Source organism: Chelonia mydas, chromosome 15, assembly GCF_015237465.2.
Source record: "Chelonia mydas isolate rCheMyd1 chromosome 15, rCheMyd1.pri.v2, whole genome shotgun sequence".
Taxonomy (NCBI): Eukaryota; Metazoa; Chordata; order Testudines; family Cheloniidae; genus Chelonia; species Chelonia mydas.
Genome location: NC_057856.1, coordinates 11,374,817 through 11,400,562, shown reverse-complemented (window position 1 = coordinate 11,400,562; position 25,746 = coordinate 11,374,817). Strand labels below are relative to the sequence as shown.

Genomic DNA, 25,746 nt, shown 5'->3' with positions numbered 1-25,746 from the left:
CCTGATATCTGTCTAATGTTGCTTTTCTGGAATACTAAGCTATCACTTTTGTCAATAGGCAGAGAACCCTTAAATTCCAGTGAAACTTCTAATACAGATCTGCTTTGATTCTTGATGTGTATATCGTATAACTTAAAGGTTTATGTGAAGAAACAGCACAGCAATTGGTGTTTCTACTTTGTCTTGCCTCAAATTGACACTAATAGCAAATCCTACAAGTACCCAAAATAGACCTTTTGGTAGAATCTTTCAAGTATTGCAGTAATGGTAGTTGAATTGTACTTTGAACAAAAAACAGATGAATATTTTGGGAAAACATTCAGATTAGTTAACTTCATCTATGATATTTAAATAAACCTGTATGCTTTGGAACAAGTGTTTTGCTTTCTGTTCATATCCTATCCAAGTGAGTCAGAACTAACTTGCATCTTTTCCTTTCCAGGAAGAACTCTTGAATATTAAAGAGCGTCCCCACTCTAAACAGAGGCCTTCATGTCTTTCCGAAAAATATGACAGGTATGTTCTGGTCTTAAAATAAACTTGGCTATTTTTAACTGGATAATCTTTTTAAAAATTCCACAAGAAAAATCTTTAAAGTACTTTTGAAACTATGCTTACCTTAAGTCCCCTACCAAAGCTTGTTTTAAGCTAATGCCTTTCAGAAAATGTAGGGTGGGGTAGTCTGAGCAAAGTATCTTTAGCTCTATAGCTGGTATCTATACTACTCCTGTGTATGTTGACATGGTGTATAAACAACACTTTTTACCGATTTCTTGGCAACATATAGCATGAGTTGTTATGGCAACTTTGATTTCTCATTTCATTCACTTTAAGATTGAAGGCACATGAATTTCTGGCTTGAGCAAATCATTCATGGTACAAGAGGAATCTGTATAGTGGTCAGATTAGTGTCTTAACCTGCCTCATAGGCAAATGACAGAATTGTAATTGGTGTGAAAGGAAGCCCTGTTAACACAACAAGATTGGAAGAGAACAAATCTTATTCTTGGAAGATAAATTGGGGATGGAACTGTCAGGTGTGAACTCGATGTTTCATACAACTTTGCATATCTTTATCTTTATACTGATATTTGATGAACTCTTCCATATTTTGCTACCTTCATAAAGATATCTAGAATACCATGTAAATGGACCAGTTTGAGGTAGGAAACTGGATGCAGCCTCGAATTGAAAAGTCAAACACAGATCACTAGTCGGAGTGCAACCCTTCTCGCTTAAGTATTACTATAATGGATTAGTGGCTTAAAGTACATCTTGTCTTTGTTAAAGTGAGCACTTTCTTTAAAAAGGGTTTTGTAATTTTATTTTCCTAGTGACGGAGTGTGGGACCCTGAGAAATGGCATGCATCTCTGTACCCAAGTTCAGGGCGAACCTCACCAGTGGAAGGGTTCAAAAAAGACTTGGATTCAGACCGGACTTCTCTCATGCGCAGGATAGTTGGTGAGTGCACCATTTTTTTTACAATATGGGGTGCTCAATAAGAACCTAGAATAGTAGCAAAATTATTCCCTCATGGTTTACAGTGGTGGTATAAAACTGAATGAGGGAAGTGTTAGATATAATCTGAAGGAAAGAGGTCTAAAACTACAACTTCAGTAAAATCTCAGTTGCTTTGGCAACAGTGGGAGTGCTAGTGTAGACTGGCCACTAGTATTCCTATCACTGTGTAATTACCTTGTTCTGTCCCCGTCCCCCCCCTTCCCCAACAAATAAAGCACCAGCTGCTGGTCTATTCTAGTGCTTTTACTAGTGGAAATACACTATTGGATTTCCCTGTAACTGTATTTGAAGTTAAGGCCTCAAACTTGGCTAGGGCATTAAAGGCAATAATTCCTCAATGTCTGTCTAAATTAATAAAACCCCTCCATATTCTAGTTTTGTGTTTGATCTTTTTGGATATCTTTCCATCAATATGATAAATTATAATGCTTCACTTCTCATCATGCTTTTTGTGGCAGTACTTTGAGGTTAGATTCAAGCAAGGAACCACTTGAAAATGATTTATGGCTTTCTAGACATGAATTGGATATAAACCATTTTAACTTAAACACTTTGTGTTTCTCTAGGTATGGGGAAGAAACATCCATTTTCAAGTACTTGTAGCTAAAACTAGAGTATATTTCAGTGTTTTACAAATGGGCTCTGTAATTTCACTGGCTACTTGTCCAGCTTTCATGTTAATCTGTTCTCAAAATAACACAGATAGCTTCTCTAGAATACTACTCTTCCAATCTGCAGATCCTAGGGAGCGGGTGAAAGAAGATGATTTGGATGTAGTCCTAAGTCCCCAAAGGCGGAGCTTTGGAGGAGGCTGCCATGTGACTGCAGCTGTCAGCTCACGTCGAGCAGGGAGCCCTTTGGAGAAGGAGAATGATGGTGTTCGTGTTGTTGGTGGACGTAGGATTGGAAGTGGAAGAATCATCTCTGCCCGCAATTTTGATAAAGACCACCGGGGTGGTGAAAAGGACATGCGTGATTCTAGAGACACAAGGGACAGAGATCGTGAAAGGGACTACAAAGACAAGCGTTTCAGGGTTTGTTCTCATGACTATTTTCATAATAAATTTAATGATGGGGTGGTCTCAATCCCTGGTCTTTCAAATGAGATTATCAACTGTGGTGGCTTCTGGTGATGGATTATCTATCTACTAGATGAGCTTGATTTTTAAGCTTCCTTTTTACAGCTGTCAGATGGTGGTAACTTATGGCAATAACCTGAGTGAGTGAAACAGATGACTCAGGAATTTTTGGTAGTTCTGGTACCCCAAAAGTTTGACAGTTCTTGCTCCATCAGAGTAGAACCCTGCCTAGTATATAGTGTTATCAGAAAGCTGAGTTAATGTGTCTTGAACAGAATTTTTTCTCTTCTGTAGAAGGTGACATGCTCTCTTGCCATAGTTCTGTTTAAGAAATCCATTTCATAACTTGGAAGCTAAGTTTCTTACCCACCATTAGGAAGTGACTTGTGCCCTGAAATATGAGCATGTATGTATATATCTTCCAAAACTTGGTTTTAATCCTTAGAGCAACTGTGGATATTAATATAGGTGTCCAGTCCTGTTAAGCTCTTTACTTCCATGGTATCTTAGCCTGTGGAACTCGCGGTCATACAAGGAGCCACATATTAACTTCTGAAGAGCCGCATGCAGCTCCGGGCCACAGGTTGGCCATCCCTGAGCTAACTGTTCATTGTGTGAAAAAGCATTTTCTTTTGGCTGTTAAATTTGCTGCCTTTCAGCTTCACTAAATGTCCTTGTGCATTTGATTGAATGTATTCTCTTAAGTAGGATAAAAGATAACTATATGGAATTGTAAAGTATCACAGGAATCTAGATTAGGTCTAGTGCTCTCATTGGTTTGAGAGAATGTGTTTAATGATTCTGCAATACTAAAATTGGGTGATGTTGCAAATACAGCTGACAGAAGTAATACAAAGGCCCAGAGTCATGAAAAATGGACAGAAAACATTCTCCTTGAAGGGGGGAACACAAACTAACATATCTGGGGAACAAGTTTGCATTGTAATGTGGTAACAAACAGGGTGGATTTAAAAAAACTTTTTTAAATAAACCTAGTTAATTTGAAAAAGGCAACTTAACTTAAGGTTTAAACTTACCAATCATTTTAAGTTAAATAAAAAATAAGCATGGTTGCTGCCAAGCTTTAAAGAAAGTAGAAATGCTCGCCTGGTGGAACTTGCTGGGTAAGCATCTGGAACCAGAGTTTGTTTGAAGTGCTAAATCAGCTTTTGACAGTAGGAGCTTATGAAGATTCAGAGAATACTCTGAGTTTATTCAGGTAGTTCAGTTGAATGACTAGTTGGCTCCAAGTTATGGCGAGTTGAAAAAGCAGGAAAGCTTGTGGTTTTTTTTTCTCTCCCAATCTATGGATAAAATCTGGGTGTCAGAGGATGCGATTTACTAGTTAGAAAATGTTAAAGGAGATGTTCAATTTGCTAACTAAAGATCATATTTCCATTGTTTAATAAATCAGTTTTAAATGCAAAACATGTTTTGATACACAAGTTTATCAGCACACTTGAGCTTTGCTTTATAAATTCAATTAAGCATAAAACCAGCATTTTAACTTCCATCCAAATACAGCTTAAAACAAATCACGAGTAAAATTCTTTATCTAATAAGAAATGATGTACCATTTTATAAAAAAATAAATGTGGTGTTTAGATACCAAATTTAGTGCAGAAGCTATATATAGTTGCAAATCAGCATGTTAATGGTTATCAACCTTTCATAAAGAAACTAATCCTGTTTTTCTGTTCTTTAAAATTGATTTAAATCCAGGTTTTCTGCTTGCTGATTTAAAGGTTGACTTGAATCACTCTGATTCAAATCTAGCATAAAAGCCACACAATTTTAGGGAGTCGAAGTATGTTGCTCCAAAGTGAATAGTTTGTCTGGCCCTAGTAGTGTGACTATAGCTCATCTAAGTACCTCATTACCAGAAGTATGATGACAAAAGAGCAACAAATGATTAGGGGATGGAGAATAAGAACTAAATGTATAACTCGTCAAAGCATACTAGGGGAATGTTACTGTATACTCTTTTTTTGAACATCTGTATACATACCATGGGGTACAGGTCAGGGAAGAGTTCTAAATAGTTAACCTAAGTAGGAGTATGAGAATTAAGAGTAGGTGATAGGACTTAAAAGTTCAATTGTATACAGTTTACAAACTAGTAGATCTTGCTTTTAAGTAGCAGAAGCTCACTGATCTACTTAAAATTGGATAGAATGCTAAAAAGCATACTGATTCCATTGGCAGGGAGATGCATTAAAAGATCTCATAGGTTCATTCTATCTGCAGTTTCTCTAGGCTGCAAACATTTAAAATAGAACTCTTGCTTGTAAACCAACAGGAAGAAAACTCTTGAGAAACATACAAATTACTTTTTTTTTTTTTTTTTTCCATGCTATAACTACCAACTTCAGAGGGAATTTGGGGATAGTAAACGTGTCTTTGGGGAACGTAGAAGAAACGATTCCTACACTGAGGAAGAGCCAGAGTGGTTCTCTGCTGGACCTACAAGTCAGTCTGAAACCATTGAGCTCACTGGCTTTGATGATAAAATATTAGAGGAAGATCATAAAGGACGAAAACGAACAAGACGACGCACAACCTCTCTGAAGGAAGGTATGTAACAAGCAAATTGGAAAGGCAAGAGGAGTTCTCTTGGTCTTAAAGCTGGAAGGCAAACTTTGTCTGGTAATACTAAAGAGTCATGACAAATTATAGCCTTACCTATTAAGTTACGGACAGGTCATGGGCAATAAACCAAAATTCAGACAAGCCATGACCTGTCCCTGACAAAACGAGGAGGGTCCAGCACCATACATCAGCTGGGGATGGGGGACCCTGGAGGGGGTCTCTGGAACCGTGACCTCCATGACATCATTGTAGCCTTGCTAATGGGTATATAAATCAAATGTAGCAGTCTTGGATTTTTAACTTAGCAGCACTGAGGGCTGCAATTGTATTCACGCTTTCCCAAAAACCTCAGTCCTCCATTGAGTAAAGATAAACTATATGGGTTGGAAAATGTGCATCCTATGACTTGGCTTCTGATCATTCTGAAGGACAGAACTTAAGGCCAGTTCTAACTATCATTTTTGCTGTAAAAATAGCATAACCTTCTCGCAAATCTGGGAGTGTCATAATGTGGTGGTGGTCATGAGGTAAATCATGTACAACCTCTCAAGGGGGAGAAGATTGTAAGCTTCTTACAGTAATACCTTTGCCTGGTGATCCTTTGGGATGGTATGCATTCTACCACCTGGACTACATTGGGCTTTGCTCTCTAGTCATTAGCTATTGCTTTGGTTGAAGAAGCAACCTTGGAAGCGTCACACAAATCTGAGAAGGCTGCCATGGTTGTGAGGTTGGAACAGCAGTATTCATTATCCTTTCCTAGCAGGAGCACTGGGCATGCTGCTTTAATAAAGTGTACTTTATAGCAAAATGCCAGGCCCACAGTGGTGGCCTTGTAGAGACCTGAGGACTTTCTAAACATGCCTGAAGTGAATAATAAACTCCCTATGACTCTGTGCTAACTTCTCTAGCAAACCACATAGCCATAATTAACTCAGAACTAAACTGTAGACATGACTGAAGGGTGGGAGGAAATCATGTCTTCTAACCTACAGTAGAATAGGATTATTGCAGCTCTGTAAGGGACACAGTCAACTTTAAAGATCCATAAGAGATTTTTGCAATTACTATAATCTATACGATGCTTATGCATTTGACAGCACTACACACACTACTGCTTCAGAGCACTCCTGTAAGGCATATAAGTCTCAGATGTTGTACAATAGTCTATAAACCAATAACTTTTTTGTTTGGACTCTCAGAAAATATTTGAGAGGTTCTTGGTTGTTATCCCAATGATGGGACCATAAGTACCTAAATAGAATATTTATAATCATGGCAGATGCCAGTCCAGATGATGCGTGCCCTTACAGGAATGGCCCTCCCTGGAGGGAGAAAAGCAGCAGGAGCTTATCTTCCCCCACCTCAGACAAGGAGTGGCAGTTGCCAGCATAGTGCAGTGGGCTGAAGACGCCAGACAACTTGTGGACACTTTCAGTAACAAACATCTGGCTGTGTTTTGGCTTTTGTCTATTTCTGTGGAGTGGGCAGGGTGAAGAAGTAGATACACAAGCAACAACGATGCAGCAGGCTCATGGGGGACACCTGAGAAAGACAGCTTGTGGCAATTCAGTAAAGCTGTTTAAAAATAGGATTTGTACCTCATTTATATAGTGATTGAAGTAGGGGAAACCGATTCCAAGATCTTAATGTCAGGGATTCTTGTATCTCTACAAAGCTTACTTAGCACAATGAGTCCCAGTTCCTATTTGTGCTCTTTGGGTACTGCTTGCAACATAAATTGGGTTAAATTCATGCAGTTAGCAAGATCAAAGTCTGGAACAAAAGCCACATCTGAACCCCAATCCTGTGGATTAACCAGTAGATGATGATTCTCTGGTCTCTTAATTGGGAGCAATTAACTACATGCTTTTATTCTCAAAGGAATAGAATGCAATGGTGGAGTGGCAGAAGAGGATGAAGTGCAGTCTGTCCTTGCCCATGAAACTGCAGCAGATCAGGAAGTTCCCAGGGAAGCTGTTCTACAAGAACCAGCTCCAGGAGAGTTTGACTTCAATGAGTTCTTTAATCTGGATAAGAGTGTTCCTGGTTTGGCTTCGGTGAGTGAGGTTTTAGGCCAGGTATGTACGTGTGGCAGAAGCACCATCTTTAGCTACTACTGTCTTTTTCTGAATTAAAATTACTTTTTGTTATGGAAAAGTTTAAAGCGTCAGTATTTACAAGGACCAAGAAAGGGTGACTATTCAAGATTTGGAGAAACTTTCTCATCCTGATTTGTCAAATGAAGTACATATTATAGCCCATTTAGTAAAACATTAAGATGTTGCTTCTAAAATGGCTTTTCCTTCTTGGATTACTATTTCTATCTGGGCTTAAAAGAAGCACTTAATATGTGGCACAACTTAATTCCTTTTTTCTCACCCTTTTGGTAAAGGTTGCATGAGTTAATATTATGGATCTCTTTTCTAGGAGTTCCAGAACACCGTATTTGCAGGGAATGGTTATGGTGGAGCTAAAGATTTCCCATCAACTTTTTTGGTTGGATTTCCTTCAGACACTGTACTTGGGTTAAAAATATAACTCACTGTCTCATTTTTCTAGTCTATTAGAATATATCCATCTTAATCATGGATTCTCAAACACTTCAGAATAAGAGGCAGACAACCTCTGAAAACTTGTACAGTAAAAGAAGAGCCTGTTAAAATCAGCCTTTGAAGATTGATTCAAATTGAATCCAGTTAATGGATTATATAGCAGATGTTGGGTAGTATTATGGATAAACTGACATGGGAATATGTCTCATACTTAGTTGACAGGGCTTATGGGCCACCATGGCTTCATCTTATAAGGAATGTCCAGAGGCACTGTTCCATATAAAATGCAACTAACCAAGCCCCTATGGGAGGTAGAAGGATGGATACCAAAAGTAATAAATGTCAGATTATAGGCTGAAGGAGTATGAAGCTGTGCCAATAGCATTAGCCTGCCCTGTGGTTCTAGAAAATCTTCACTTAACTAGAACTAGATTCCTTTCTATAAGAAAATCTGGAGTAGTTACTGCATTTTGATAATGGACTGACTACACAAGTAGAGATGTTTGATAGATGCTATGTTGCTGAGGTCCATAAACTGTAGTTGCTCACTAAATCAATTTTGAAAGACACAACTTGTGGTGCAAATGGAAGTCAACTGTTAACAGTTTCAATACTGAATCACTTAGAACATAAGAACGGCCATACTGCGTCAGACCAAAGGTCCATCTAGCCCAATATCCTGTCTTCTGACAGTGGCCAATGCAAGAACAGAACAGGTAATCATTAAGTGATTCATTCCCAGCTTCTGGCAAACAGGCTAGGGACACCATCCCTTCCCATCCTGGCTAATAGGTCCATTGGTGGACCTATCCTCCATGGATTTATTTAGTTGTTGGGGGTTTATTGTGTGTTTGTGTTTTTTTTAATCCTGTTAGTCTTGGCCTTCACAACAGCCTCTGGCAAAGAGTTCCACAGGTTGACTGCATTGTCTGAATACTTTTTGTTTGTTTGTTAAAACCTGCTGCCTATTAATTTCATTTGGTAGCCCCCTAGTTCTTGTGTACTGATAGACTTTATTTTGGCTTTTGACAGACAGAGGCTGCAGTGACAAGTAGTCTTGGCCTGCAAATCATGGTCCAATATCTTGTCTATAGACTGGCAAAATCCTCTTCCATAACTGTCTCTAGAAAGTCATAAACTGCAACTGGCCCATTTCGTTACAAGTTGCCTTTCCCTCATGTCACTGTAAATGAACTAGTTCTTGTGACTTAAGAACAGAATAAGTAATAGGCTGAAATGCTACTTCATAAGAGGCTAGTAATAGTAGAAATTACACATCCATATTTACCTCTGACCCTCCCAGCATTGAGCCAACTAAACTGCTAGGGAGGAGGAACAATTATTTTTCAATCCCAATTCACTGGTCAGAATTAGATCAGGTAATGTTACAGAAGGATTTGAAAGGGATAGTGAGAGGGGTGGTGGTTTTCACAGTGGGGAAAAAGTAGAAATTTGGTTTCCTTGGAAGTGGAATTATTGAAACAAATTATCCTAAATAAGGAAGTGAGTGATTAGGCTGCAAAATGCAAACACTGGGGCTTGAAAATAGAGTCCTGGCTTAATGTTTTGTGTGGTGGGAACCAACTTTATTGTTAGATTTCAAGATACCTGCAGAATATACTTACCTACTTTACTCTGAAACCGTTACCTACTTTGTTATAAAGGTAACTTTCTAGTATAATGTACAGGAAGGCCTTCAAATGTTCTTAATGGTGCATCAAACTTAACAGAGGACAGGAATTTTAAGTCTATAGGGGTGGTGACAAACCAGATTGTCTGTCTGGTTTGTGAGCTTTCAGGATGATGCCTGTTTTTGTTTTTATTCAAAGGCAGAAACTTCAGTGGCTGATTCAGTGACCACATACTAGGAAAACTAGTATTCCAGTTTTCCAACTGCCTAAAAATTTAGTCTCATGCACAATGTTGTGCTCGAAAAGCTATTCCACCTATTAGCAGCTGTCCTGTCCAGAAGCTTTCTTGTGACCATTACTTTCCCAATTGTACCATATAGATGTATATGAAATGGATAAAGATTATACCTTTCTATAGAACTGTTAGACTGTTCAGGTTCTTCCAGCTCAACTTTTTTCAACTTTACATGTATGATCAAATGGAATCAAGATGCCAACCGCAAGTAAATACTTTCATGCTTGGCTCATCTGACAAAGAATTGAGTTTCTTCTCATCTTGGACTGAATGAAACACCAAGGAAATTAAATCAACAAAGCATTGTCTACACCATGAATGAAGTCCCACACTGTGAGACAGTAAAGGTTGCTTGGGATAAACTTGACGCTCTTAGGACTCTGCCAGAGTTTTTTTGAAAAATTAATTTTATACCAGTCAAATACGCATTAACTTGCAAAATGGAAGTGCTTTAGCTTATATTTAAAATGGTCCCTTGCCACATATCACCGCTTCTGAACTACTTCTAGTGACCAGTGTAGAACTGACAAAGTGGCTTACACTGACAATAGTGTTAGAATTGTACTTGGCTGTTTAGCTTCTAAAAAGCTTCAGTTGTTAAACTGACCATCAGTAATCTCCAAGAATGAATGAACTCTCTACTGCTCTCTGTTCATTAAAGTAGTTCCTGTTTGCTACTTCTGCAAACAATATTTGACAGAACTGAAGGTGATTGGATAACCAACATCCATACAGGGTCTTGTCAATATGCCTTTTCCTGAAGAACAACTTCTAAGTGTTAGAGTATATTTCTTCACTGAGGCTTACCTCCTGTTTCAGCAGAAGATACCGAATTTTTATGTGGGCCCCTCTTCACTTGAACTCATATAACCTGAGTGCTCATCATAGGTCATTGAGCCATGGAGTCAAGTGTTAGCCCTTGGGAGAGTAGTTAATTTTTGGACCCATGACTGAAGATTCTGGCAATTGAATATTAATCTGTCAGCTGTTTTGGTTCAGTGGAATTTGCAATAATGGCTTAATCAGACAGTTTCAGAATATAAAATATGGAACAGACTTCATTTTGTACAGATAGAAAATGCACGATTAATTATACCAGCACACTGGTTACACAGAAATATGGTACAACTTCTGGGAGGGGGGGGAAACAAATGATAGCTTAAAACCTACTCCAAATCCTATATTCTGGGAGTGTAACATCAGGTCAGCAGCAGCAAAGGAATTTTACAGGTTACACAGTAAGTGTCTCATCTTTCAAACCCTCCCAGTCTTTCTTCTGTTACGACTTTTGTCTAAAACTTTCTCTTTTCCCCATGATATAGATGATAGAAGATGTGCTGGGGGAAGGTTCGATGTCTTCTAGCAGGTTCAGTAGGTGGTTCTCTAATCCTAGTCGTTCTGGAAGTCACTCTAGCAGCCTGAGATCCACACCACATGAAGAACTGGAGAGGCTAGCAGGTAAAATTGTCTAACTTTTGTAGTGTCATTTAATCTCTGTACTCATGTCTCCACGTTTTCCCTATGCATTCTTTCAGTGAGAACGTGGTAGATAAGAATATACGGTAATTAACTTTTCCACAGTTTAATCATTCAAAAAATGTCCTTTTGGAAGCAGCTGGAGTGTACAGCTTTAGTCTCATCTGCAAAAGATCTCATCACTTCTCACTCTGTTTTCCAGCTGATCTCAGGCAGGGGGTGAGAGTCATGATTTTCAGTCAAGTATTAAGCTTAGTAGCCAGTATGTAGTCATCTTGAGACATTTAGTTGGTAAATTGATGTGGCAGTGCTCCTGGTTTTGCTGTTTCAGGTCTAGAGCAAGCAATTCTCTCCCCTGGCCAGAACCCTGGAAACTACTTTGCTCCCATTCCATTGGAAGACCATTCTGAAAACAAAGTGGACATCCTTGAGATGCTACAGAAAGCCAAAGTGGACTTAAAACCTCTCCTCTCAAGTCTTTCAGCCAACAAGGAAAAGCTTAGAGAGAGCAGTAAGTGCCTCTTCAGATATTGTGGAGTTCCTGTGGTGGCATTCTGGAAAACCTTTTGCCTTGATCTGGCAAACCTTGATTACTGAGGTTCAGAAGTAGGAAGTACTACAAGTTTACTTACACTTCAGAAAACCCACTGGCCCACAAATCTCAGTTATGCTGATTCCATCACTGACTCTTTCCATCCTAATCATAGGATGACATCAGCAGGATTTTCATCATGAACATGCTCATTAGCCTGTGCTACTTTAATACATCAAGATTGTGCAAATCTTGATGTATAAATGAGTTTCCAGCTTTACTGTTCCTGGCATCTAGACTGGTCTTCACATTAGACAGTGGTAAAATGTCAGCATTCCTAAACTTACTTGACACTTGAATTCCTATTATGCAGCTCTTCCTAAAACTTGCACCATGAGTTTTTTGCCAAGTACCTGTATGCTGGATCACAAAGTGATCCTGGAAGTCTCAGTATCTAAAATGGGACCAGTGAATTTAAGGTGCATGCTTTAAGGTGTATGAGGGCCCAGAGCAGCTTTTTCAGGTATATCTGGTAAAATTTCCCATAAACCATTTCAGGAAACTGTACCCAACACTTCTGGCACAATAGTCTAAAAGTTGACTTAAGTCTTCAAAGAATTGTGGCTCATAAACACATTTTTCAGAAGCAGCTCTACTAGAGAAAACAACTCCAGTAGTGTAGGAATGCAACACGGATTGGAACTGACTTTTATTATTGTATCAGTGTTAAACCAATATATAATTAAGAAGGGAATTGTTCCCTTCCATAGTGCTTCTATTCTACTGAAGTCAGATACAACCTTTTCAATGTTAATTATAGTAGATTCAGTGCCAGTTTTAACTAGGCACAGGTTTAAGTGCATGCATACACATTGCCAGTTTGCATGCTCATTGGGCCTGTTGCATGTGCATATGCAAACAGAACGTAAGTGCACATACTGTTGTGAAACTTGAGGTTTAATTGCCTAATCTTTCAGTTTTATTGGCAAGCAGCATGTATTGCCATGTAAACTTTAAATTGCTGTGCTAAGCAAAACTTGAAATGCTGCCTGATATGAGTGATGGAAATATGGAGGAACAGGAATTCATCCAACAAAAGTATTGCAAACACTTCTGACCAGCATCCAGTTTGGGGAGCAGGAAGTGCCTGGTGAACATTGGAGGAAAGCTCTCCCCAATTTGGCTTACAAATATTGAACTAAATCTGAATGTAGAATTCTGCTCAGACTTCTGCCTTTACCACAAAAGCCTTCTAATTGTTACATATTCATCACAGAACAAGGATAAAGACATACAAATTATGGAGCAGACTTCTGTTCACTCTTATGTCAAAGTACCTGACATGGGGATCCCCAATGACAAAATACTAATCAAGCACTTGAGAAATTATTGGTGTTTTCTCTCTATTGGTTAGTCTCTCCTCCAGCATTCAGCCTTTTTCCCTCATGCCCTGTAGTGCATGTCAGAAGTCCCTCTCCTGCCTCATGGCCATACTTCCAGTAAGTCTTCTACTTTCCAGACCAGCATCTCTTACAGAAACCCATTGGATATTCCTATCTCTTCCTCCCTTATTCTTCAAGGTACCCATATATGTTGCCATCTGTTCACATCAGTGCATAACCAAAGGATGTAAGGCACTGGTATATGGAGAAAATAAGCAGTACTTACTGATGCTTGTTCCTTATTTTGTTGGTGCTTCTAGAAATCTTTCCCATGATCCACAATGGCTTTAGTTTTCTTTGGGAAACTTAAGCCTGGTTGAAAACGTATGCAGTTCAAATTCTAATCATGTGATTGTCTAAAGTATGTATATTTCCAGGTATGTATTTTCTCTTCAAACAATAGCCATCACTTATATGGCTGTAAAAGTCTGGTTTCCTGAAGTATAAGATAAATTATAATCTATGCATACTTGTAACACAATAGCAAATGACTTTATTTAAATCTACAATAATCTGTATTTTAAAAAAAACCCTCACTAATACATTTGCTGACTGTACTTCCTGCTAAGAATTCACTGTCTGTCAAAACTGCAGAATGAAATGTCTTCCCTTCCTAAACTTCCAAGTCTCAAGATAAAAGAGAACTTAAAAACTTCAGCTAAAATTAAAGATGCTTGTAAAGACTTACGTGCCTAATTGTTCATGGCTCAGGTTATTTTTAATTTGAATGAGAATATTGTAATGTAGCTCAAACAGTGGCTTGAAACCAAAGGTACAGCCAGAACTAGCTTCACATATTCATGACACATCACCAGATTTCCCCCCCACACACCCCTTCTATGCACTGGTGTGCATATGCTTGTAAAGTGAGCACCTAGTTTAACTGTCTTCCCCTTCCACTTCTCAGCACATTCAGGAGTTGTACTTTCAGTGGAAGAAGTAGAAGCTGGGCTAAAAGGCCTGAAAATGGACCAGGAGGGGAAAAATGCTGCTCCATTCATGGCACAGCAGATGGAGGAAGCACTGAATGTGGCTGGCTCCAGACAGCTCAAGAAAGATGGAGATATGTCTGCATTTAATAAATTAGTCAGCAGCATGAAGGCAAGTGGGACTCTACCATCACAGCCCAAGGTCAATGTAAGTAACAAATTCCTGACACTAAAATATAAATGGATCCATGACAAGGTACAGGAAATGAACCGGAAGCGCCTCAGCATGTGTCTCCTGATTTCATATTAACCATTGGTTGGATATGATGGGGTGATGGTAAATATACTGGCCTTGAGAATGAAATTAGTAATATTAAGTGAGATTATTTCTGGGGAGATGTTGGCAACTGGACCCCTTCCATGTAGGGGATCACTGACCAGAAGAGGTATGTGCATGTTTTCCAGTTTAGTCTGTAGCTGAACACCTCCAAAGTTTCTGGTAGTTAAAATTTTAATAGTGTTGTCTAATCAGACAGATGCTAGACTTCACAAGTGGACCTCGACTGAAGATTTAGGAAGACTGCTCAGTCTGACCCCCAAGCTAACAGGCAAAGTTCTAGATCTTGCTTGACAAAAAGATCACATCTCATGTTACAAAAAATTGGCCATTTTGGTTAGGGGAGAAGGCTTATCTCTGCACTTACTCTTACCCAAAAAGTTATGCCTTGAAGGGTTAACTTGTATCTTTCTGTTGAAGATTTATTTCTGTTGCACATCGCACAAAGCACATGTGTTAATGACCTCATAGAGAACACTACCTAATACTGCTTTGTTTCCTCTTTGTGTTAGTGGAACTGTTGGAGCAGTTTCCCCAGTAGAAACACTGAGATCAGTTTGGCCTCCTGCACTACTTCAGATGATAGCAGTAATACTTGTAATAGTCAGGTGCTCTGAAACCTCTTGGCTTTAATGAGTATTTGTACAATTGTGTTAATACAGATCGTGTACAATACCAAGACTGTTAAATTTTAAAATAGCACATCTTTTACTTAATGGAGTAAATCATGACCATCTCTAACATGAGGTAGACTGAGAATTATACTAAACTTTAATCTTTCAGAAAACAAATGTGATCTCTGTATCCAGTAGGAAGTATTTGACGCATTATTGTGACTTCAGACTATAAATGCACTTTAAACCAATGGATCTTTAGTTTTTGTAAAGATAGTGGCAAAACTTGAATATGGTGTCTTTTTATGTATTTCTGTTTAACTTCAGATCAAGTCAGTTGATTTCTTTTTTGTTTAATTTCCAAACTTGCAAACAACCTGGAATTTGAAAGTCAACTCCATTATTTTTCTTAATCACTAGTAAGACTTCTCAGGACAACTCATGCTCTTCACTATACCTATCCAACCTCCAACTTTCTTAATTTTACCTTCATATATGCTTCTGCATAGAAAGTGGGGTTTCAGAAGTGTAACTTGAGGTATGAATTTGGCCTGTAGAATTATTGCTGTGAGCCTAGTTTTATAGTCAGGTTTATCTTGCTAAAATGACAAAACACATGGCAGAAACTGAGCATAGTTAATCTGGAAGGCACAAAGGCACACGTACAACTCACTTACTGTCTTTAGACACAGCTCAAAAGAACCACACTGTGATTTTAATAAAATTCAGCTTTTCTCATCTAGTCCAGTGCAGTCTCTCTCCAATCTGCAAACACACCAGTTTATGCGTGTCTGGAAGGTTTGGGGTTTATGACTTGTGGGTCTCTAAAGGCTCTTGGAACAAGAAACTCTTTCCATGTAAGTGCAATAGAGATTTTCCTAGACTATAAATGCCCTCATTCAGTACTGGTCTCTCTGCTGGAATTGGAAGTTTCTCTGAGATAATGGATTGCACAAATTAAGAACTGGAGTATGTGCATGATAGCTGTAGGAAAAAGGAGGGCTTTTCCATGTCCCAGTCTATTAAACCCTTTGATTTTTTCCAAATGTTGACAATATCAAGGCATGTAGTCTTGTATAATTACAAAGTTTGTAACCTATATATTAAATAGAAATTGCTTATCTGTTAAACTCATGTTGTACCAAAATTAAAAAATTTCAACATAATTGTCACTCACACATATTGGAAAGAGGGATGAGAGGGCAAGGTTATTTTGCATTTTGTATTTTTTGTTTTGCTGGACTACTCATTCAAGCTTCAACATTGTATTTGATCAGAAGCAAACTGGGTGAGTGGGAAGATTTTATAGCAAGGTATGTTGGGCATCTTAATTTATTTCATCACTTGGTTAATTTTTACATCCCCCATAGATTACCATGCAAGCATCAAGATGATCAATTTTGTGCATCAGAAATGGACTCAAAGTATTCTAGATCAGATCTCACCTCTTTTCATATGGTGGACTGACTCCCCTGTCACCCACAATTTCCTATCATCCTTATGGCAACTATAGCATAACTTACAAAGCATTTCACAAATTTAGCTACCTATGCAATTTAGCAGATAAAAGCTAGTGAAGCCTGCACTGAGAGCACTCGACAATTTAGAAACCTCTGTTGGACCTCAGTCAGACCTACAATCAGCAGTTTTAACTGGGACCCATCTGAGCTGTTTAGCTAGTAGTGCTTATCAAAGACTTAAATTATGAAATTGTAATTATCAATGGGATAAGAAGGTGGTTTGACTCTTAATGAAGTATGTACAAGGATCTTTATCACTACATCTTGTGGTGGATGTCTCCTAAGTTATGGGAGTGGTGTGGGTTCTGAGCCTCTTTATTAAATCTTCACAAACTACATGCAGATGTGAGAAACTTTTTTTTTTTAACTTAGCAAAGCCTTGAAAGCCACTTGATGTCTCCTCCTGAGATCCCAGGCCAGCCTCTCCCAAAGAACATTTTGCAGGTATTTCTTTTTGAGATTGTCACCTTGAAATGCTCCTTTACTCTTGCGTGAGAAGCAAAAGATCATCCCAAAATGGGATTTTTACACACATTGTGGATTGCAATAGGGATATCAATAGTCAGATTCATTCCCACCAGACAGAAGCAGAAAAAGCGTATAGGAGAGATGACATGCTAAATCATTGACAAGATTGAGAACTAGCTAGTCAAAACTTGTCGCAGACAACTGTCCAGAATATTGGAACAGAACTTCACCCTTTCCAGACAATAGAACTTTCATATGAGGAAAAACACTAAAATTACAGAGATTAGTTTGTTCTGTTAAAGAGAAGCTGGATGGGCCATTAAACTTGACAGACTTCATGTACACACTTACGTTGTATGTGTATAGCTGTCAATGTGGCACAAGTACTACTGTCTGCAGATTGTATGAAGACTATATAAATATGTCAATATTTGACCACTATTGATTACTTTTTTTCCTCCAAGGAGCTTCTTGGTCCACCCATTGCCAGACCTGCTTCATCCAATGTTCTTAGTGGCTTGATAGGTGGCTTGGAACCTGCAGCATCTTTGCTGAGCCAAAGAGCACTTTCCCCTCCGATTTCACAGGTGTTTCCAACTCGGGCTGCTTCTGCAGACTACCTCCGTCATAGGATCCCCTCACCGATTGGTAAGAGACTGCTTCTAGAATGCAGAACTTCTTATAGGGAAGAGGAGACAGATTTTCTTTTGAAGCTTCAGTTTTAAAGCTGAATTCAGAGAATCACTTTGGTCAGCAACATCTAACACTTAATGGGTGACCACCTTAAGGGCCATCTGTCTCCTGCCTCTTCAAAGAATCCCATCTGCTGCTGATGCAAGTCTGAAAACTCAAACTGACTTGGTTGGACCTTGATAGTACTGCAAATTAAAGATAAATTATACTTTATACTGTAGACCACAGTGCTATGAACAAGAAAATACTTTTTCAGGCACTGGCTGGCACAGTCTAGTGCAAAGAGCATAGCTTGCTTCCCAGGGCAGCTGAGACAAATGCTTTGATGCTTTGCACAGATCTGCAAGTAAGCTAGAGTGGTATTGAGGAGCTTCAAAAGCAATCCCATCTAACCACCTTTTGAATCAAGGAAGGTAACTGGGGAGAGGGCTGGAGTCAATGGAGGATAAATGTCTATTCTAAAACTTGTAGATAAAGTTGTCGTCATTCTATAGGTTTTGGACCAAGTTCTCAGCAATTGCTCAGTGATCCATTTCAGGGGATGCGGAAGTCAATGAGCCCAGTTGCTGCACAGGTTAGATTCAGTGATTTCTGAAACTTAAATATTTATTAATGAGCACCTTTTTAACCATTTCTTGCAGGACCTATTGGGAATGTAGGGGGTTTGAATCATGGAATGCTAATTCTTTCATATTGGCAGTTAACATGAAGATGCTACTTGTAGTTGAATCAGGAGGGGAGGGATAGCTCAGTGGTTTGAGCATTGGCCTGCTAAACCCAGGGTTGTGAGTTCAATCCTTGAGGGGGCCATTTAGGGATCTGGGGTAAACATTGGGGACTGGTCCTGCTTTGAGCAGGGGGTTGGACTAAATGACTTCCTGAGGTCCCTTCCAACTCTGATATTCTATGATTCAATCTTTAGTTTTGATGAAGCATGTTATTCAGCACCTCACTCTTGCACTCCTGGGGGGGGAGATGTGCTTCAGCCTTGGATCGTGAGAATGCACTTGCCATCATTTCCATTCTGATAACACTGTTGCTGGGCCCAGTGGGCCCATTCTCAAATGTCTTTAGAACTATGTGTACTTTTTTGCAACAGTATATTGAGATGAATTGGAGACAGTAACTCAGTGGTGCAAGTTTAACTTTCAGATGAACTTATTAAAATGTCTGCCACTCCTGTTGACTGTGTAGTTGTGAGTACTTTCAACTATTTCAAACCTTTATATTTCCCTTTATGGAATAGTGCAAGATCTGGGATAAACAATAAATAAGTTTCACTGAGATTCTAATGCCGCCTCCTCCTCCTTGACTTCAGATGAGTCCACTGGAGATGCAGCAAGCTGCCTTAGAGGGACTGGTTCTACCACATGATTTAGCCATGCAGGCAGCAAATTTCTACCAACCAGGTTTTGGCAAACCACAAATGGACAAAAGCAGAGATGGCTTCAGGAACAGGTGAGATTCTAAACTTGCTTGACTGGAAAACACTTACTTATGATAGTGCATGCCTTTCACCTTTTCTGTGCCCTGTTCCTTTTCAGTGGAGTCCATTGCTCATTACCCTTCCTCAATAATGATGTACTTTGGTTTCAAGGCACCTATTCTAGCCTTATTGCCAGGAAGTTATATTGGCTTATGGTGTGATGTAAAGCAGATTAATGTGCCTGACTAGAAAATAGGATTTCAGAAATTATGTCATGGAAGATAAACAGTCCTGCTAAACATCATATGGAAAAACCTGAACTTGTAATTGCAGCTGACGAGTAAAACACCTTGTTCTCGTGGCTCAGTGGCCATGCAAGTGTATGCATTGCCATAGGCCAAAGTAATAAAGCTGATCTTGGAATTTGCTTGCTAAGCAATAGAGCTCAAGCATAGCATGAAATATGTAGCTTTGTGGGTAAACAGGCCATCCACTTTACATGTAACCTCTTTGCTAGGACTCAATAATTCACCTGCTATGTCCACCTTGAAAGCTGGTTGTCTAACATCTTGGCTGACTTTCATGGACAGAGGTATATTAAACACCCTTTACAGCAAAGCACCCATCTTCTAATCTAATTAGAACTTGTAGAATGAGAAGCCAAAAAACTAGAACTACTGGAAGATACATGACATTTTAAGCTTATTCAGAAGCTAATGGCTATAAAGACCAGAACTATAAAATAAGATTTTCACACAATCTTAACTAAACACCAAAACTACCTGATAGAAAATTGAATCTAGTCTTCCTTTACCCACAAGTGAAAATAGTGATTAGGAAAAATCAGCTGTACAGGCTTTTCTTGAACAGCACAATGACTACTTCATTGTTTTGAAGCAGGAAATTATTATTGGCACTTAAATGGCAATGTGATCTATAAAGGGTGGAATTTGGAGATACCGCATTGATACCTGGGCAGTCACTAATTTTGGTATATCCTAAATTATACCTATTTCTTTTAGCATCAAAAAGGTGAAAAGCAGGATTACCAAGACTATAATGCTGCCTTCGCCTCTTAACATTCATGTCTGTTCATAGGCAGCAGCGAGTGACTAAGTCTCCAGCACCAGGCCACAGAGGGAATGCATCTTCTCCAGCTCCTACTGCATCCATCACTAGCATGGTCAGTACTTGCATCCATGTTAATGTTTCCTTAATATGGAGAGGAAGAGGGTTAACTTTAAAGCAGCATACTAATTGCCATTCTTGAAATACCTTGTAAATAACTTATGGTAGGATTAATGCAGTTTGAGAATAACTACTTGTGGCTCGGATGAGTTCATCTCTATTGGCACATCGGATGACCATATACAATATGGTCATCCAAATGTTAGTCGTTCTACTTCCTTAACCTCATTTGGATTACCTCTTACGTTTGGAACAATGTCCTCAGCCTCTCATATTGATCTAATATGAAAATTCAGGCCTTCATGTTAATCCTTAAAATTTAGGTCTTCATGACTAGTGATTTTATGTGTCTTAATGTTTGAGTTCCCAACGTGGGACACCGTGCGTGTGTGTGGCTTTTTTGTCCCATCCTGTTCTCTCCCTCTCCCCCCCCCCCCCCCCCCCCAAAAAAAAATACTAAGCACTTGCGCTCTATCACATAGGTGGTGGGCAAACTACAGCCCACATCCAGTCCATGGGACCATCCTGCCTGGCCCTTGAGCTCCTGGCCGAGGAGGCTAGCTCCCAGCCCCCCCACTGTACCTCCTCCCCCACAGCTTCAGCTCACCAAGCTGCCGCCCTTTGGGCAGCATGGCTGCAAGCTGCCAGCCCTCTGGGCGGCAGTTGGATAGAGGGTGAGGGGGCAGTTAAGGGCAGGAGGGTCCTGGGAGGGGGTGGGTTGGGGAGGGGGCAGAGACCAGGCTGTCTGGGGAGGCACAGTCTCCCCAACCTGGCCCTCCATACAGTTCTGGAACCCCAATGTGGCCCTCAGGCCAAAAAGTTTGCCCACTCCTGCTCTATCAGATCATGAGTTAAGAATCTAGAATCTTAACTACTCTTGAATTTGGGCCTTTACTAGAAACATTAAATGGCAATTAATTCAACTGAATTTATGTAGGACTTACATCTATGAAAGTAGTTTTGTCATCAGTTAATCCACAATTGAACAAAAATAAAGGTTTTGACATTTTGAGTTTAAGTAAAATATGCACTACAGTACAGAAAAGTCCCCTTTTGATATAAGGACAATAGTTCCCTAGCTGGTCTGCAGAGCACTTGCTGGTGGCCCATAGCAAGAAGTCTGGCCACCACATTCTGGTTCTTTCAAGCTGCTGCATCAAACAGCTAAAAATACACCTATCTAATAACTGGTTCCATGTAAGCAATTCTTATAGTTGCCACAAAGATGTGTAATTTTGGGAGGGGAAGTGGCTTTCGTGAGAATCTAAGGGCCTGTCTACACTGGGAGTTAATCACTGAAGGTGGATTAGAGCTAAACCAGAATAAGGCCCTCTTGTCACCATATGGAGTTATTCAGGAATAGCTACTGTGCTTTAAATTCATACCCTCTCAATCTGAATTGCCTGTCAAGTGCAGACAAGTCCTTAAGTATACACAATGAGAACCCTTGTTCTAAATCTCTGGGCTCTTCTAGTACAAAGTAAACTCATGCACTTCTGCAAACTTTGGGTAAAATGAGATTTATAAAAAGTAAAAGCAGAAAATAAACCCAGAATAGTGAAGACAAGCAAAAAAATCTTGGGGTTGGGAGCTCAACCACGTTAGGCATGACAGGAATGTTACCTTTAAGTGCGGAATGTTTATTTGAAGGGAAAATACTGATTACTGGGATACATGTGACCTTGTGCAGGGTTGCAAAAAAATCTGCATTTGCACACTAACAGATATAATGTCTAATACAGTAACTCCTCACTTAACATTGTAGTTATGTTCCTGAAAAATGCAACTTTAAGCGAATCCAATTTCCCCATAAGAATTAACCCCCCATTTACATTAAGTTCCAGGGAAACTGTTTTCACCAGAGAAATTCTCTCATTTATATATTCACTCAAACAACTTAATACTGTACACAGCAATGATTGTGAAGCTTGGTTGAGGTGGTGACGTAAGAGGGTTGGATATTTCCCAGGGAATGCCTTACTGCTAAATGAACTAGCATTGGCTGAGCCCTCAAGGGTTAACACCTTGTTCTTAATGTAGCCTCACACTCTACAAGGCAGCACAAATGAAGGGAGGGAAGACAACATGGCAGACAGGCCCACACCCTGTGTGTGGGGGAGAGAGATATGCACATTGCCCCTTTAAGTATGCTGACAGCATTCTAAGTACATTGCCTTTAAAAAGATCAGGAAGTTGAGATAGAGCTTGCTGGCTGCAGCTGCTATCTGTCCTGTCCCCACCCTGATCTATATGGAGAAGGGGTAAGCGACTGGGGGGGCAGGAGTAGGGGGAGGGGATACTCTGACATTAGCTCCTCTTCTACCCTCCCCTGTACAGCAAGCAGGAGGCTCCCAGGAGCAGCACATGGCAGTGCAGGGAGGGAGAGCTCAACTGCTGGCAATTGGGCAGCTGCAGCACAGGGAACTTAGGGGAGCTGATAAGGGGGCTGCCAGTCTACCCTGGTTCCAAGCCCCCACCAGCTTGCTCCAACAGGCTGCTCTTCCTGCAAGCAGTGGACAAAGCTGCCAAATGACATAAGGGAGCATTGTGCAACTTTAAATGAGCATGTTCCCTAACTGATCAGCAACAAAACAACATTAACTGGGATGACTTTAAGTGAGAAGTTACTGTACCTTATACTAACTGTTCTGGTATCATTTGCTCACTATCAGTTACTCTTTTCACAGCTTTCTCCTTCCTTCACGCCTACCTCAGTGATTCGTAAGATGTATGAAAGCAAAGAAAAAAATAAGGAGGAGACAGTTTCTGGGAAAATAAAAGCCAGTGATAGTAAAGATGAAGGTCAAAGGACACATGAAGGTACTGTAATGGCTTTGTTCTTGAAGGCAGATTCACAATTCACAACTGTTTTGATTCTAGCCTTGTGTATTCCTGCTCCTTAAATTAGTCTGGTCTCTAAAGTAGTGTTAAGACATTCCCAACCTCCAGGACAGTGTGTTTATGAAGATGTACTTCAAACTTCCTGTACCTCTTACTAGGAACCTAACTGACCTCTCCCTGAGCAAAATCCCACCACTGTGGGCTTTGATAAACTCACTTTTCCTGAAGGTCAGGTCCTCTTGGATACAGTTGCACAGTGGTGTCTAAAAGGATGACCTGAAAATCTAAATGCTGATGATGGCTTAGATTTGCAAACAGGGTTTTTTGGCTTCTAACCTATTAGAAAAGGGTAGGTTGGTAGGAATTGTGTATTTTCCCACGTTAGACACACTTCCATCTCTTCCTTATTTGAGAAGAGTTCTTGGGGATCAGGTGCAATCTAGAACTCTTGAGACTGCCCTTAAATGACTTGCTCTGCCAGCTGAGATTTTATTCAGCAGATACTTGTCACCTTGCTTAAAGGATGTCCCAAGCAGAAGTTAAGAAGAAATGCTCAAAATAGCAACTGGTTGACCCAATAAAAATAGCATGGTAGAAGGGTAAACTGGAACTGAGAAATTGATATGGTGAAGATTCTGCAACTGCTTCTGACCAGTCACAAATGAAATAATGGCCCTTTTCTCTACTCCCTTTGACAGTCATTTCAGCTGACTAAATATAGCCTGGTAAAAGATGGCTTTCTAACTCCCACAGTGATCCAGTAGCAGTTTTGTTTTGTTTGTTTGATACCTCAGCTGCACCTTGTAGGATTTTTGTTTTGTAGAACCAGCTTCAAATGCAATGGAAGATTGCAGGGGTGAAAGGGGTTATAATGGCATCAAGAGCCAGACAAGATTTCTTTGAGATGAATACCTGGGTAAAACATCTACCCCTCACATTGCATTTTAGAATTTAATGTGGCTAGATGTAAATAGCCTTACAGCACCTCTTACTCAGATGTTTCTGCCTCACATGGTTAGATTCCATCCACTGATTAACTTTGTAACTTGACTACAAAATTGAGCTGGGGTCTGGAGTAATTGTTAAGCCAGTAACCTTAAAACTGGCATGAGTATACACTGATGGAGGACTGGGCTTAGAGGTTGCTGCAATGGAGGAGCCCCTGTAGGAGAGGAGAGACCTCTTAAGATCTGAAAAGCTGCAGCTTCATTCTCTCCACCTTCACTAAACATTAGTGGACATGGCATCCTCAGTTGACTCTGCCCTTGGTTACCAGGATATTTCCTCCTGTGTAACTACTTCTATTCCTCAAAACACTTGTTGATCCTTCTTCATTTCTACTTCCTAACAGTTAAATTTTTATGGAAGTTGGCTTACTAGATGAGAAGCTTGTCTTGCCTGTAAATTTTTTCATCTTTGGGAAAACTGATAATCCTGTGCATTCTTTTTTCCCCCCTCTAACTCTAGAAATATTGTGTGGTTGTGGGTGCCTCAGTCTCCAAGGGGCCAAGGACTGAGTGCTAAAAGTAAGGACTGCCTCCAATTTGCATGTGATTAATTCCAGTAGTTAAGACTGGATGTGTCTCCCCAAGAATGCAAACTTACTGGCAAAACAATTGTCACTTAGTCAAACCTAGCTGTATTTCTAAATTATAACCTGTCCAACTGGATTTCCAGGCATGCTCCTCTATCAGTAAAGACTGCATCCAATCCTGGAGCTACAAGGGCATTGTTGGTAGGCTCATGTAGCTAATCTGAAGAACCTGGGTTTGAAGGACATCACTGTACTGAGCTAGGTTTTCAGACCTAGCTTGTCAGTGTTTCAGTGTGAATTTAATAAAGCTGAGACACTAACAGTGGATTTTTTTAACTCAAATACTGACTCTTCTCATTGCTTCCTCAACTTTCCTTTGACTTCTGAAGGAATCCAGGACAGATGAGGCAAGTGGTAGGAAGACACCTGACTAAGTTCAGACTCTTGTATATCTTCCAGACTTGAAATTGATAGTCTACCATAAATACCATACCTAGCTTTAAGACATTTCTGCCTTATGTACATTGCACAACTAGAAATCAGATTTAAGTCCTATTTTAATTTGACTACAGATAACTTACTATCAGCTAGCTTGGTGGAGAATGCAGATCAAGATCCTTCACCTGCTATAGGTACCAAACTAGCTGCATTGCAACGCTCTGCATGTTCTACACCGCTTTCTCAGCCAAACCGTTGCACCAAAGAACAAGACTACAGGCCTAAATCAACTGGCAGAAAGACTCCTACAACAGCCTCCCCTGTACCAGGGTCTCCCTTCCTTCGTCCTGTTCACCAGGTACCCCTTGTTCCCCATGTACCAATTGTACGACCTACTCATCAACTGCATCCAGGATTGGTCCAGAGGATGCTGGCACAGGGGATGCATCCACAACATCTTCCTCTGCTGCAAGCAGGTAATCCTTTTACTTGTACCACTTAACTGCAAGGGTGAAACTTCAAAATAAACTTGTTCTTAGCCTCAAAGAAGCACAGACACCCTTACATAATGCAAGACTAAGACGTGTGGTGATTGCTACAAATAGGCTATTTTCCCTATACAACAAACACCTTTCAT

At 39.9% G+C, this 25,746-nt stretch overlaps 1 protein-coding gene across 12 annotated transcripts in view; it reads left to right on the top strand.

Annotated features, from left to right (window-relative positions):
- The window catches only part of EIF4ENIF1 (eukaryotic translation initiation factor 4E nuclear import factor 1), a 36,528-nt gene that overhangs the window by 7,870 nt on the left and 2,912 nt on the right, over window positions 1-25,746 (top strand). For 2 of the 12 annotated variants that reach the window (XM_043529255.1, XM_037879026.2), the window contains exons 3-17: window positions 443-516; window positions 1,335-1,462; window positions 2,261-2,556; window positions 4,974-5,175; window positions 7,075-7,271; window positions 10,994-11,129; window positions 11,479-11,658; window positions 14,029-14,258; window positions 16,894-16,965; window positions 17,454-17,637; window positions 18,177-18,256; window positions 19,001-19,140; window positions 20,207-20,291; window positions 22,984-23,116; window positions 25,244-25,585. In XM_043529255.1, coding sequence (XP_043385190.1) covers window positions 443-516; window positions 1,335-1,462; window positions 2,261-2,556; window positions 4,974-5,175; window positions 7,075-7,271; window positions 10,994-11,129; window positions 11,479-11,658; window positions 14,029-14,258; window positions 16,894-16,965; window positions 17,454-17,637; window positions 18,177-18,256; window positions 19,001-19,140; window positions 20,207-20,291; window positions 22,984-23,116; window positions 25,244-25,585 — 2,479 coding nt within the window. The remainder of the gene's footprint in view (window positions 1-442; window positions 517-1,334; window positions 1,463-2,260; window positions 2,557-4,973; window positions 5,176-7,074; window positions 7,272-10,993; window positions 11,130-11,478; window positions 11,659-14,028; window positions 14,259-16,893; window positions 16,966-17,453; window positions 17,638-18,176; window positions 18,257-19,000; window positions 19,141-20,206; window positions 20,292-22,983; window positions 23,117-25,243; window positions 25,586-25,746) is intronic. The other 10 variants (XM_043529259.1, XM_043529256.1, XM_043529257.1 and 7 more) reach the window with 10 other exon arrangements.